Source organism: Nerophis ophidion, unplaced genomic scaffold, assembly GCF_033978795.1.
Source record: "Nerophis ophidion isolate RoL-2023_Sa unplaced genomic scaffold, RoL_Noph_v1.0 HiC_scaffold_392, whole genome shotgun sequence".
NCBI lineage: Eukaryota > Metazoa > Chordata > Actinopteri > Syngnathiformes > Syngnathidae > Nerophis > Nerophis ophidion.
The window spans coordinates 1-13,951 of record NW_026907309.1 but is presented as its reverse complement, the minus strand read 5'-3'; the positions used below and the strand labels follow the sequence as shown (position 1 = coordinate 13,951).

At 38.2% G+C, this 13,951-nt stretch overlaps 1 protein-coding gene across 1 annotated transcript; it reads left to right on the top strand.

Moving 5' to 3' along the window:
- The first annotated feature begins 387 nt into the window (after positions 1 to 387).
- Positions 388 to 13,576, top strand: LOC133548076 (T-cell immunomodulatory protein-like). The gene is made up of 5 exons (XM_061893487.1): positions 388 to 819; positions 895 to 979; positions 1,070 to 1,200; positions 6,358 to 6,415; positions 13,479 to 13,576. The coding sequence occupies exons 1-5, from the start codon at positions 642 to 644 to the stop codon at positions 13,558 to 13,560; spliced, it is 534 nt and encodes a 177-aa protein (XP_061749471.1). The 5' UTR covers positions 388 to 641; the 3' UTR covers positions 13,561 to 13,576.
- Positions 13,577 to 13,951: the final 375 nt, after the last annotated feature.

Genomic DNA, 13,951 nt, shown 5'->3' with positions numbered 1-13,951 from the left:
AGCATTATGTAAGTTTTTTGAAGCGCAGAACCTTTATTTTCACAGCAAACCCACATAACGATACTACTACAACTTCCGTTCAGTTGCACCGCTATCAAACACTTGACATCCGCCATGTTTGCAAGCTGTCAAGTTGCATTACGTTTAAACCACCGGTTAGGTATAGACTTTCAAAATAAAACCAAGTAGCAAGACTTTGAAAAAAATCCGTCATTAAAAGTCAGTTTTACTTTGAATAGACCATTTAATACGTAAATATATATAATTAAACTATACTTCAGGTGTTCAAAAAGAGCATTATGTAAGTTTTTTTTTGAAGCACTCAACCTTTATTTTCACAGCGAACCCACATGACGACACTACTACAACTTCCGTTCCGTTGCGCCGCTGTCAAACACTGGAATTACATTAGCGCGGCACTAACGTAAACGCGGAAGTGGAAATATCTCATTCGGTGACACGCGTCCACGCGGTTAATGTGCACACTTTGCAACAAACGGACGCGTATAGAAATATAAAAAAGTCGTTTAAAATCATTTCTGTTGCTTTCATATAGCGGTTAACGTAAAAGACGTGCCGTTTCCTCATGCCGTAAAGCGGCGTGCCGTATTGTTGTTGTCAGGATCCGCACCTGCTCCAGGATGCGCTCCTTTAACTGGGCCGTTTTGGCCTTTTTGCTACCGTTTGTCGCCAAGTACGAAACGTTCGCCCTCCAGGACGTGACGGCCGACCTTTTCGGTGCCAAAAACAACGGCACGCTGGCGGCGTTTGGGGACTTTAACGCCGACAAACAGACGGACATCTTCATCATCAGGGAACGTATGACGTCACTCCCGCTTTCCCACATTATGATATCTTACATATTCCCCTTCTAACAATGTATTTTTAATGCAGAGTCTGAGCTGGTGATCTTCCTGGCGGACTCCAAAGCACCGTACTTCAAGCCCAGGGTTAACATCTCCAAAGGCATTCTGCCAAGGTGAGTTTACACTGGTCGCCATGGTGACCAGACCACATGTTCCTGGTAATGCTGGAGTAGGTTTGCCATGTTCTGTCCTCCCTGTGCCAGTGACACCGTCCTCACCAGTGTGGTGCCCGGCGACTACGACGGGGACTCCCAGATGGACGTTCTCCTCACCTCGCAGATGAGCCTGACGGACTCTTCGGTTTTCATCTTTTGGGGCGACAACCAGACATTAGGTATTCATGCAGTTCCGAGTCTCGGGCAATCTCCTGGTTTAGTTTCAGACCGAGGCATCTAAAGTCGGCCTCCTCCTGGGCTTTTGTGCGTATGTTGCGTCGGAGATCGAAACTGAAAGTTAACTTGGCATGTGTAATGACTGCACACACAATATTGTCCACTCTTACCACCCGGACACCATTACAACTAGATAATAATATCAAGCAATCAATCAATGTTTATTTATATAGCCCCAAATCACAAATGTCTCAAAGGACTGCACAAATCAGTACGACTACAACATCCTCGGAAGAACCCACAAAAGGGCAAGGAAAACTCACACCCGGTGGGCAGGGAGAATTCACATCCAGTGGGACGCATGCTGACTATGAGAAACCTTGGAGAGGACCTCAGATGTGGGTAACCCCCCCCCCTAGGGGACCGAAAGCAATGGATGTCGAGCGGGTCTAACATGATACTGTGAAAGTTCAATCCATAGTGGCTCCAACACAGCCGCGAGAGTTCAGTTCAAGCGGATCCAAGACAGCAGCGAGAGTCCCGTTCACAGGAAACCATCCCAAGCGGAGGCGGATCAGCATCGTTGAGATGTCCCCAACCGATACACAAGCGAGCGGTCCATCCTGGGTCTCGACTCTGGACAGCCAGTACTTCATCCATGGTCATCGGACCGGACCCCCTCCACAAGGGAGGGGGGGTACATAGGAGAAAGAAAAGAAGCGGCAGATCAACTGGTCTAAAAAGGAGGTCTATTTAAAGGCTAGAGTATACAGATGAGTTTTAAGGTGAGACTTAAATGCTTCTACTGAGGTAGCATCTCGAACTGTTACAGGGAGGGCATTCCAGAATACTGGAGCCCGAACGGAAAACGCTAAATAGCCCGCAGACTTTTTTTGGGCTCTAGGAATCACTAATAAGCCGGAGTCTTTTGAAGGCAGATTTCTTGCCGGGACATATGGTACAATACAATCGGCAAGATAGGATGGAGCTAGACCGTGTAGTATTTTATACTAAGTAGTAAAACCTTAAAGTCACATCTTAAGTGCACAGGAAGCCAGTGCAGGTGAGCCAGTATAGGTATATATGTATGTATATATGTATATAAAGGTATATACAGTATAGGTATATATGTATGTATATATATATAAAGGTATATACAGTATAGGTATATATGTATGTATATATGTATATAAAGGTATATACAGTACAGGTATATATGTATGTATATATGTATATAAAGGTATATACAGTATAGGTATATATGTATGTATATATGTATATAAAGGTATATTCAGTATAGGTATATATGTATATAAAGGTATATACAGTATAGTTATATATGTATGTATATAAAGGTATATACAGTACAGGTATATATGTATGTATATATGTATATACAGTATAGGTATATATGTATGTATATATGTATATAAAGGTATATTCAGTATAGGTATATATGTATATAAAGGTATATACAGTATAGTTATATATGTATGTATATAAAGGTATATACAGTATAGGTATGTATGTATATAAAGGTATATACAGTATAGGTATATATGTATGTATATATGTATTTAAAGGTATATACAGTTTAGGTATATATGTATGTATATAAAGGTATATACAGTATAGGTATATATGTATGTATATATGTATATAAAGGTATATACAGTATAGGTATATATGTATGTATATATGTATATAAAGGTATATACAGTATAGGTATATATGTATGTATATATGTATATAAAGGTATATACAGTATAGGTATATATGTATGTATATATGTATATAAAGGTATATACAGTATAGGTATATATGTATGTATATATGTATATAAAGGTATATACAGTTTAGGTATATATGTATGTACTTATGTATATAAAGGTATATACAGTACAGGCGTAATATGATCAAACTTTCTTGTACTTGTCAAAAGTCTAGCAGCCGCATTTTGTACCAACTGTAATCTTTTAATGCTAGACATGGGGAGACCCGAAAATAATACGTTACAGTAGTCGAGACGAGACGTAACAAACGCATGGATAATGATCTCCGCGTCTTTCGTGGACAAAATGGAGCGAATTTTAGCGATATTACGGAGATGAAAGAAGGCCGTTTTAGTAACGCTTTTAATGTGTGACTCAAAGGAGAGAGTTGGGTCGAAGATAATACCCAGATTCTTTACAGAGACACCTTGTTTTATTATTTGGTTGTCAAATGTTAAAGTTGTATTATTAAATAGAGGTCGGTGTCTAGCAGGACCGATAATCAGCATTTCCGTTTTTTTGGCGTTAAGTTGCAAAAAGTTAGCGGACATCCATTGTTTAATTTCATTAAGACACGCCTCCAGCTGACTACAGTCCGGCGTGTTGGTCAGCTTTAGGGGCATGTAGAGTTGGGTGTCATCAGCATAACAGTGAAAGCTAACACCGTATTTGCGTATGATGTCACCTATCGGCAGCATGTAGATGCTGAAGAGTACAGGGCCAAGGACCGAACCCTGGGGAACTCCACACGTTACCTTAACGTAATGTGTGTGTGTGTGTGTGTTAGGGCTGGGCGATATGGCCTTTTATTAATATCTCAATATTTTTAGGTCACTTTTTTTTACTCAGAGTACTTACAAGCAGACACAGTGTGTAGACAGAGAAGGGAGAATGGATGCGTTTTGGCCTAAAAAGTAAAGATAAAGGTGAAGTTATAACACTGAACGCCCACAGGAAGAGCTGCCTTAAAATGGGCTAGCTAGGTAGCGGCTAACGTCCTTCTGTAGTGTTTTAGCTACTTCTAAATCACTAATCCTCGCCTCGTACGTTTCTTACAAGTACCATTATCACTGCAGGGCGAGGAATAGCTAAACATGCTTGACTACACACCGTAGCTCACCGGCGTCACAATGTAAACAAACGCCATTGGTGGATCTACACCTGACATCCACTGTAATGATAGCAAGTACAATAGCGTATCTTGTCGATGCTGTTATGAATACATCGATATTGTCAGGAAATATGTCCCTGGACACATGAGGACTTTGAATATGACCAATCCGGTAACTACTTGGTATCGGATCGATACCTACAGTAAATGAGTGGTATCATCCAAAACTGAGGTACAGTATCAAAGAAAAGAAGAATAAGTGATTATTACATTTTAACAGAAGTGTAGATAGGACATCCATCCATTTTCTACCGCTTATTCCCTTTTGGGGGTGCGAGGGCGCTGATGCCTATCTCAGCTACAATCGGGCGGACCCTGGACAAGTCCCCCCCTCACCGCAGACAGACAACATTCACACACTTGGGACCATTTTGTGTTGCCAATCAACCTATGCCCAGGTGCATGTCTTTGGAAGTGGGAGGGGCCTATACCAAGGTGCATGTGTTCGGAGGTGGAGGGGCCTATACCAAGGTGCGTGTCTTTGGAAGTGGGAGGGGCCTATCCCCAGGTGCATGTCTTTGGAGGTGGGAGGGGCCTATACCAAGGTGCATGTCTTTGGAGGTGGGAGGGGCCTATACCAAGGTGCATGTCTTTGGAGGTGGGAGGGGCCTATCCCCAGGTGCATGTCTTTGGAAGTGGGTGGGGCCTATACCAAGGTGCATGTCTTTGGAGGTGGGAGGGGCCTATACCAAGGTGCATGTCTTTGGAAGTGGGAGGGGCCTATACCAAGGTGCATGTGTTCGGAGGTGGGAGGGGGCTATAACCAGGTGCATGTCTTTGGAGGTGGGAGGGGCCTATACTCAGGTGCATGTCTTTGGAGGTGGGAGGAAGCCGGAGTACCCGGAGGTAACCCACGCAGTCACGGGGAGAACATGCCCGGGATTGAACCCTGACTACGCAGGACCTTCAAATTGTGAGGCAGACGCACTAACCCCTCTTCCACCGTGCTGCCTAGATAGAACATGTTAAAAGCGAAATTTAGCAGATCCATTCGTCCATTTTCTACCGCTTATTCCCTTTGGGGTTGCGGGGGGCGCTGGTGCCTATCCCAGCTACAATCGGGCGGAAGGCAGGGTACACCCTGGACAAGTCGCCACCTCATCGCAGGGCTAAGAAATTTAGCAGATATTAACAGTAAATGAACAAGTAGATTAATAATTCATTTTCTACAACTTGTATTTAATATTCTAAACTAGGGATGCACCGAAATGAAAATTTGTGGCCGATGCCGAAGAAAATGTAAACGCTTGGCCGAATACCGAATAATGAATGCAGTTTTTCACAATTTTTTTAATATTGCATAAATAGCCTAGAATAAATATTTAGACATGTTTTTCAAATAAAGTAATTTTTTATCGAATATTGACATTTTTTTAATATTCCAGTAGTCTTTGCTTTTCAAAAAAAAGCACAGTTTTTCATTTATATTAGGCCTTCAAACAAAACATGCATTCCAAAAAAAAAAAAAAAAAAGTGCATTAAAGTGGATAAACCCACAACAAATGAATTATTGTCCTTTTGGCAAAAGTCAGCTAAGCCACAGTAGATATGCTAATAATGTAAACAGAAGGCTTAAGTAAATCTCAATTAAGTGTGTGCTTGTAACCTCATACACTTATACAGGTAGCCTACACAACAGGCTAATAATATAAACAGAGGCCCCACTAAATCTCAATAAGTGTGTGCTTGTAACCTCATACACTTATACAGGTACACAACATATCCCAACGTCACTGCACGTTGGTTGATTGCGTCACCGCGTCCAAAAATTGCGTCACACGCCACTATTCGGCCTTGTTTTTAACTCATTCCGCCGAAGGCCGAATGTGGCTTTTTTTGCCATATTCGTCCGAATATATTCGGTTACCGATTAATCGGTGCATCCCTATTTTAAACACAATAATAGGTGTATAAATGACACAATATGTTACTGCATATGTCAGCAGACTAATTAGGAGTCTTTGTTTGTTTACTTACTACTAAAAGACAAGTTGTCTAGTATGTTCACTATTTTATTTAAGGACAAACTTGCAATAAGAAACATGTTTAATGTACCCTAAGATTTTTTTGCTCAAAAAAAGCTAACAACGCCATTTTTTGTGGTCCCCTTAATTTAGAAAAGTATCAAAATACATGTTGGTACCATATTGTGTAACAAAATATTGGTATCGGGACAACACTAACAGATGTTTATCTTCATGTTTTGGTGTCTGCAGACACAGTTGGTTGGATCAAGCTGAACAAGACCTTCAAGGATCAGCCTCTGGTCATGGAGTAAGTACAAATGCTGTCAATGCATAGTTTTTGGATTGTCGCCTTCATATTCGCTCTGCTTAAATTAGCGGTGTCCAATTTCTGAAAATATTATTACAAAAAGTAACACAAAAAGTGGAATAAAAGAGCAAATAGGTCAAATTTAATGCAAACGAGTTGTCATGGTTACTAATAACCGGGTTGCCATGCAGGATGTTTGTTTCTTTCTTTAAAACTGTTAGTGCTTCAAAAATAATAATGACTCAAAATCAATATTGTTCAGAATGATTGACTTTCTTCAGTTTCCAATTACTTATGTTAAGTTAAAATTAAAGTAACAATGATGAAGTGAAGTGAAGTGAATTATATTTATATAGCGCTTTTCTCTAGTGACTCAAAGCGCTTTACATAGTGAAACCCAATATCTAAGTTACATTTAAACCAGTGTGGGTGGCACTGGGAGCAGGTGGGTAAAGTGTCTTGCCCAAGGACACAACGGCAGTGACTAGGATGGCGGAAGCGGGAATCGAACCTGCAACCCTCAAGTTGCTGGCACGGCCACTCTACCAATCGAGCTACACGCACGCACGCACGCACGCACGCACGCACGCACGCACGCACGCACGCACGCACGCACGCACGCACGCACGCACGCACGCACGCACGCACACACACACACACACACACACACACACACACACACACACACACACACACTAGGTGTGGTGAAATGTGTCCTCTGCATTTGACCCATCCCCTTGTTCACCCCCTGGGAGGTGAGGGGAGCAGTGGGCAGCAGCGGTGCCGCGCCCGGGAATCATTTTTGTTGATTTAAAGGGGAACATTATCAGCAGACCTATGTAAGCGTCAATATATACCTTGATGGTGCAGAAAAAAGACCATTTTTTTTTTTTTAAACCGATTTCCGAGCTCTAAATGGGTGAATTTTGGCGAATTAAACGCCTTTCTGTTTATCGGGCTGGGGGCGATGACGTCAGAATGTGACGTCGCCGAGGTAATACAGCCGCCATTTTCATTTGCAAACACCGGGTCTCAGCTCTGTTATTTTCCGTTTTTTCGACTACTTTTTGGAACTTTGGAGACATTATGCCTCGACGGTGTGTTGTCGGAGGGTGTAAGAACACTAACAGGGAGGGATTCAAGTTGCACCACTGGCCCCAAGATGCCAAAGTGGCAAGAAATCTGCCGCCTGACCCCCGTTGAATGTGCCGGAGTGTCTGCACATTTGACCGGCGATGACAGACATGGCACAGAGATGTATGGATAACCTGCAGATGCATTTGCAACGATAAAGTTAACATAATCACAAAGGTGAGTTTTGTTGATGTTGTTGACTTATGTGCTAATCAGACATATTTCAATCAATCAATCAATGTTTATTTATATAGCCCCAAATCACAAATGTCTCAAAGGACTGCACATTTTGGTTGCGGCGTGACTGCCAGCTAATCGATGCTAACATGCTACGCTAATTGATGCTAACATGTTATTTACCGGCGATGACAGACATGGCACAGAGATGTATGGATAACCTGCAGATGCATTTGCAACGATAAAGTCAACATACTCACAAAGGTGAGTTTTGTTGATGTTGACTGCCAGCTAATCGATGCTAACATGCTACGCTAATCGATGCTAACATGTTATTTACCGGCGGTGCTAAAGCAGACATGGCACAGAGATGTATGGATAACCTGCAGATGCATTTGCAACAATAAAGTCAACATAATCACAAAGGTGAGTTTTGTTGATGTTGTTGACTTATGTGCTAATCAGACATATTTGGTTGCGGTGTGACTGCCAGCTAATCGATGCTAACATGCTACGCTAACCGATGCTAACATGCTATTTACCGGCGATGACAGACATGGCACAGAGATGAATGGATAACCTGCAGATGCATTTGCAAATATAAAGACAACTAAATCACAAAGGTGAGTTTTGTTGATGTTGACTGTCAGCTAATTGATGCTAACATGCTACGCTAATCGATGCTAACATGCTATTTACCGGCGGTGCTAAAGCAGACATGGCACAGAGATGTATGGATAACCTGCAGATGCATTTGCAACGATAAAGTCAACATAATCACAAAGGTGAGTTTTGTTGATGTTGTTGACTTATGTGCTAATCAGACATATTTGGTTGCGGCGTGACTGCCAGCTAATCGATGCTAACATGCTACGCTAATTGATGCTAACATGCTATTTACCAGCGATGACAGACATGGCACAGAGATGTATGGATAACCTGCAGATGCATTTGCAAATATAAAGACAACGGGATCACAAAGGTGAGTTTTGTTGATGTTGACTGCCAGCTAATCGATGCTAACATGCTACGCTAATCGATGTTAACATGCTATTTACCGGCGGTGCTAAAGCAGACATGGCACAGAGATGTATGGATAACCTGCAGATGCATTTGCAACAATAAAGTCAACATAATCACAAAGGTGAGTTTTGTTGACGTTGACTGCCAGCTAATCGATGCTAACATGCTATTTACCGGCGGTGCTAAAGCAGACATGGCACAGAGATGTATGGATAACCTGCAGATGCATTTGCAACTAAGTAACGTTTCCTTCCACCCACATTTAATGCGAAACAAACACTTACCAATCGACGGATTTAAGTTGCTCCAGTGTCACAAGATGCGAAAGTCCTGATCGTTTGGTCCGCACATTTTACCGGCGATGCTAACGCAGCTATTCGGCCATGCTATGGCTATGAATTTGTTCAAGAGCTTCAGTTTCTTCTTCAATATTTTCATCCTCCAACCATCCGTTTCAATACATGCGTAATCTGTTGAATCGCTTAAGCCGCTGAAATCCGAGTCTGAATCTGAGCTAATGTTGCTATATCTTGCTGTGGTTTTTCCCGTTGTTTGTTTACATTGACAGCACTGTGTGACGTCACAGGGAAATGGACGGTCGCCTCGCTAATAGCGAAAATCAAGCACTTTAAAGCTTTTTTTAGGGATATTCCGGGACCGGTAAAATTTTGAAAAAAATTTCAAAAAATACAACAAGCCACTGGGAACTGATTTTTATTGTTTTTAACCCTTTTGAAATTGCGATAATGTTCCCCTTTAACTCCCAACTCCAACCCTTGATGCTGAGTACCAGGCAGGGAGGTAAAGGGTCATTACGTTACAAACTCACACTATGTCAAATATTACACTTTGAAATATTTTTGGAGGGATAATATTGCATATTTTATGTGTGGGGGGGTTTTGACAAACAGAGTAGTAAACAAACAAACAAAAAAGACTTAAAATAGACAGATTGGTAATGCAGAACTGAGGTATTTTTACTTTTTCGACTGAAGACCACATTGAAAAATTAATTTCACTTTCAATCAATCAATCAATCAATCAATCAATGTTTATTTATATAGCCCCAAATCACAAATGTCTCAAAGGACTGCACAAATCATTACGACTACAACATCCTCGGAAGAACCCACAAAAGGGCAAGGAAAACTCACACCCAGTGGGCAGGGAGAATTCACATCCAGTGGGACGCCAGTGACAATGCTGGCTATGGGAAACCTTGGAGAGGACCTCAGATGTGGGCAACCCCCCCCCTCTAGGGGACCGAAAGCAATGGATGTCGAGCGGGTCTAACATGATACTGTGAAAGTTCAATCCATAGTGGCTCCAACACAGCCGCGAGAGTCCCGTCCACAGGAAACCATCTCAAGCGGATCAGCAGCGTAGAGATGTCCCCAACCGATACAGGCGAGCGGTCCATCCTGGGTCTCGACTCTGGACAGCCAGTACTTCATCCATGGTCATCGGACCGGACCCCCTCCACAAGGGAGGGGGGGACATAGGAGAAAGAAAAGAAGCGGCAGATCAACTGGTCTAAAAAGGAGGTCTATTTAAAGGCTAGAGTATACAGATGAGTTTTAAGTTTTAAACCATTCTAACACCCTCAATTTTTGGTGAACGTTAAAGTTCCTGCGGACCCCAAAATAATTGGGTCTCAGTGTAAGAAGCAAGTCATATGTTAAAATATATATAGTTTTACTTTTAACACTTAAATATCTACTAATATCTCCAAATCTACCCGTTGTCATATTTTTTTTTTTACTTAAATGCCCTTTTCTTCCCAAAAAAAACAATTTTTTTATGGAAAAATATGCAACATTTTCCCTAAAACATTTTTCAAAATTAAATATTTGATGTCATTAGAACCTTTAATAGGCCAATAAAAAACATTGCTTATGATTCTTTTTATTTTTAACAATAACAGTTAAAAAAACAGGTGATCCAAAAGGTGTTCACTCATAAAAGTGTTGAAAATATGTTGTATTTCAATACGTATTTTAATTTCAATGCTTAAAAGTTTAGATAAACTTGAGATCGATCCATCGATTTTAGGTTTTCATCATTTTTTGATCATGACACATTTAAAGTTTTAAAAGTTGCTTCAACTGCAGTTTATTGTAACTTGTTCTTTTTCCATGTCACCTTTTTGCTCGTTGAATCCATCCATCCATCCATTTTCTACCGCTTATTCCCTTTTGGGGTTGCGGGGGGCGCTGGCGCCTATCTCAGCTACAATCGGGCGGAAGGCGGGGTACACCCTGGACAAGTCGCCACCTCATCGCAGGCTCTTTGAATCCACTTATTGTTTTATAGTATTTTTCAAATGTGCCGTTAAACAAATAGCACAGGCCGCAAATTGCAAATAATCTGCATAACCTGCATAATCAAGTGTTGGAAGTAAAAAATAAAATAATAATACATAAATTACTTTAAAAATCCTATATAAAAGCGTTGAAAGTAAAGAAACAAAAAAAATCAATAAATTAATTATTTGTTTTTTTTAATTATTTGAGTAATTGATTTATTTATTGATTTTATTTTTTTACTTTCAACGCTTTTATATCGGATTTTTTTATTATTTGAGTAAATCAATTACTCAAATAATTAAAAAAATATTGATTCATTTATTGATTTTTTTTTTTTACTTTCAATGCTTTTATAATCGGAGAATAATTGATTAATTTTAAGTTCACTTTTTTATGTTTAAGTCTTTTTATGTTAATCAAAACCTTGTTTTTTATAGCAAAAACACAAAACATGCAACATTTTCAAAAAACAATATTTGATGTGATGTACATGGAGACTTAAAATGGGTCAATAATTCATAAATATGTTGATTTTGATTCATTATTTTTTTTTTGAGCGATTACAGACAAAACCCTTAAATTCTCGGGGATCCCAAAAAATAAAAATAGTAATAAATGAATTATTTGAAAAAAAAAAATCCAATATTAAAGTGTTGTAAAAAAAATCATTAATAAATCAATCGCTCAAAAAAATGTTTTTTTAAATGTTTTGATGTATTGATTTAAAAAAATGTTTAATTTATGTTCAATGCTTTTTATGTTAATCAAAACCTTGTTTTTTTTTATAGCAAAGACACAAAACATGCAAAATTTTCAAAAAACAATATTTGATGTGACGTACATGGAGACTTAAAATGGGTCAATAATTCATAAATATGTTGATTTTGATTCATTATTTTTTTTTTGAGCGATGACAGACAAAACCCTTAAATTCTCGGGATCCCAAAAAATAAAAATAGTAATAAATGAATTATTTGAAAAAAAAAAATCCAATATTAAAGTGTTGTAAAAAAAATCATTAATAAATCAATCGCTCAAAAAAAATGTTTTTTCAAATGTTTTGATGTATTGATTTAAAAAAATGTTTAATTTATGTTTAATGCTTTTTATGTTAATCAAAACCTTGTTTTTTTTATAGCAAAGACACAAAAACATGCAAAATTTTCAAAAAACAATATTTGATGTGACGTACATGGAGCCTTTAAATGGGTCAATAATTCATAAATATGTTGATTTTGATTCATTATTATTTTTTGAGCGATGACAGATAAAAAAAAAAAAAAAACCTCAAATCCTTAAATTCTCAGGGATCCAAAAAAATATAAATAGTAATAAATCAATTATTGGAAAAAAAATCCGATATTAAAGTGTTGAAAAAAAAATCTATCAATAAATCAATCGCTCAAAAAAATGTTTTTTAAATGTTTTGATGTATTGATTTAAAAAAATGTTTAATTTATGTTTAATGCTTTTTATGTTAATCAAAACCTTGTTTTTTTTTATAGCAAAGACACAAAACATGCAAAATTTTCAAAAAACAATATTTGATGTGACGTACATGGAGCCTTAAAATGGGTCAATAATTCATAACAATGTTGATTTTGATTCATTATTATTTTTTGAGCGATGACGGGTAAAAAAAAAAAAAATCTCAAATCCTTAAATTCTCAGGGATCCCAAAAAAAAAATAGTAATAAATCAATATGAAAGTGTTGTAAAAAAAAATCAAAAAAATGTTTTTTTAAATGTTTTGATGTATTGATTTAAAAAAATGTTTTTAAATAGATTTATTCATTGATTCTTTTCAAAAAATCTTTGTAAATAATTGATTGATTTATTGTTTTTTTTTTTACTTTCAACGCTTTAATATCGGAATATTTCAAAAAAAATGTATTCATTATTATTCATATTTTTGGGGATCCCTAAGAATTTAAGGATTTGAGATGTTTTAATTTATTTGTCATTGCTCCAAAAATAATAATGTAACAAAATCAACATTGTTATGAATGATTGACCCATGTATGACTCCAAATACGTCACATCAAATATTGTTTTTTAAAAACTTCGGGATAAAACTTTCCATGTTTTGTGTTTTCACTATAAAAAAAATGAACTCTATTTTTTGATTTAGAGATTTAAGCATTGAAAAAAATACCACATGACTTATTTTAACCATTTTTATGACTGAGAATATTCTTGAGGGGGACCAAAAGGTAAAATAATTACTATTTTGATTGTATTGGTTCTGAAATGAAAAACACTTTTAATGTTATAGTGTGCAGCCCCCAGTGATAAAACAATTGGACACCCATGTTTGAACGATATTTTTTTATTCCTATTGTGTGATTAAAAAGGAAAATAAATGAGACAATGTTCAATAATATTCAGTTTTATGTTGATTGTGGTGTCGATCTTCCTTGCAGCTTCAATGGCGACATGATCCCAGACATATTCGGAGTCACAGACCAGGCCACCACAGAATATTGCTCCCTCGTCAACAGGTGAAGTGAAATCTTGGACTTTATATTGATGTAAAATGGTAGGAAATAAAAAATAAATAATAATTAGTTAGAATGTGAGCCTTTTGTTTAAGTGCACTAGCACCACACGGCATCAAGGGTCATTTGTCAGGTTGACGGAAAAAGTCGTTTGAAGTAACTGTTTGTGTATCCCCGACCAGACAGCATGCACTGAAACTTTCTACATAGTAGAACATCGTTGCTGGATTTGGGGGATTTAATTTGAAAAACCACGACACTAAAAAAACAGTTTACTACAAAATAAATGACATGTGCAGATGAGTGATTATTCAGTGAAATAATCGTTTGGCGCAGCCCTAAACATTTTATCATATTCTTTGCCAATAAAGTTTGGCAGCAGACAGGAAGTGTTGAAA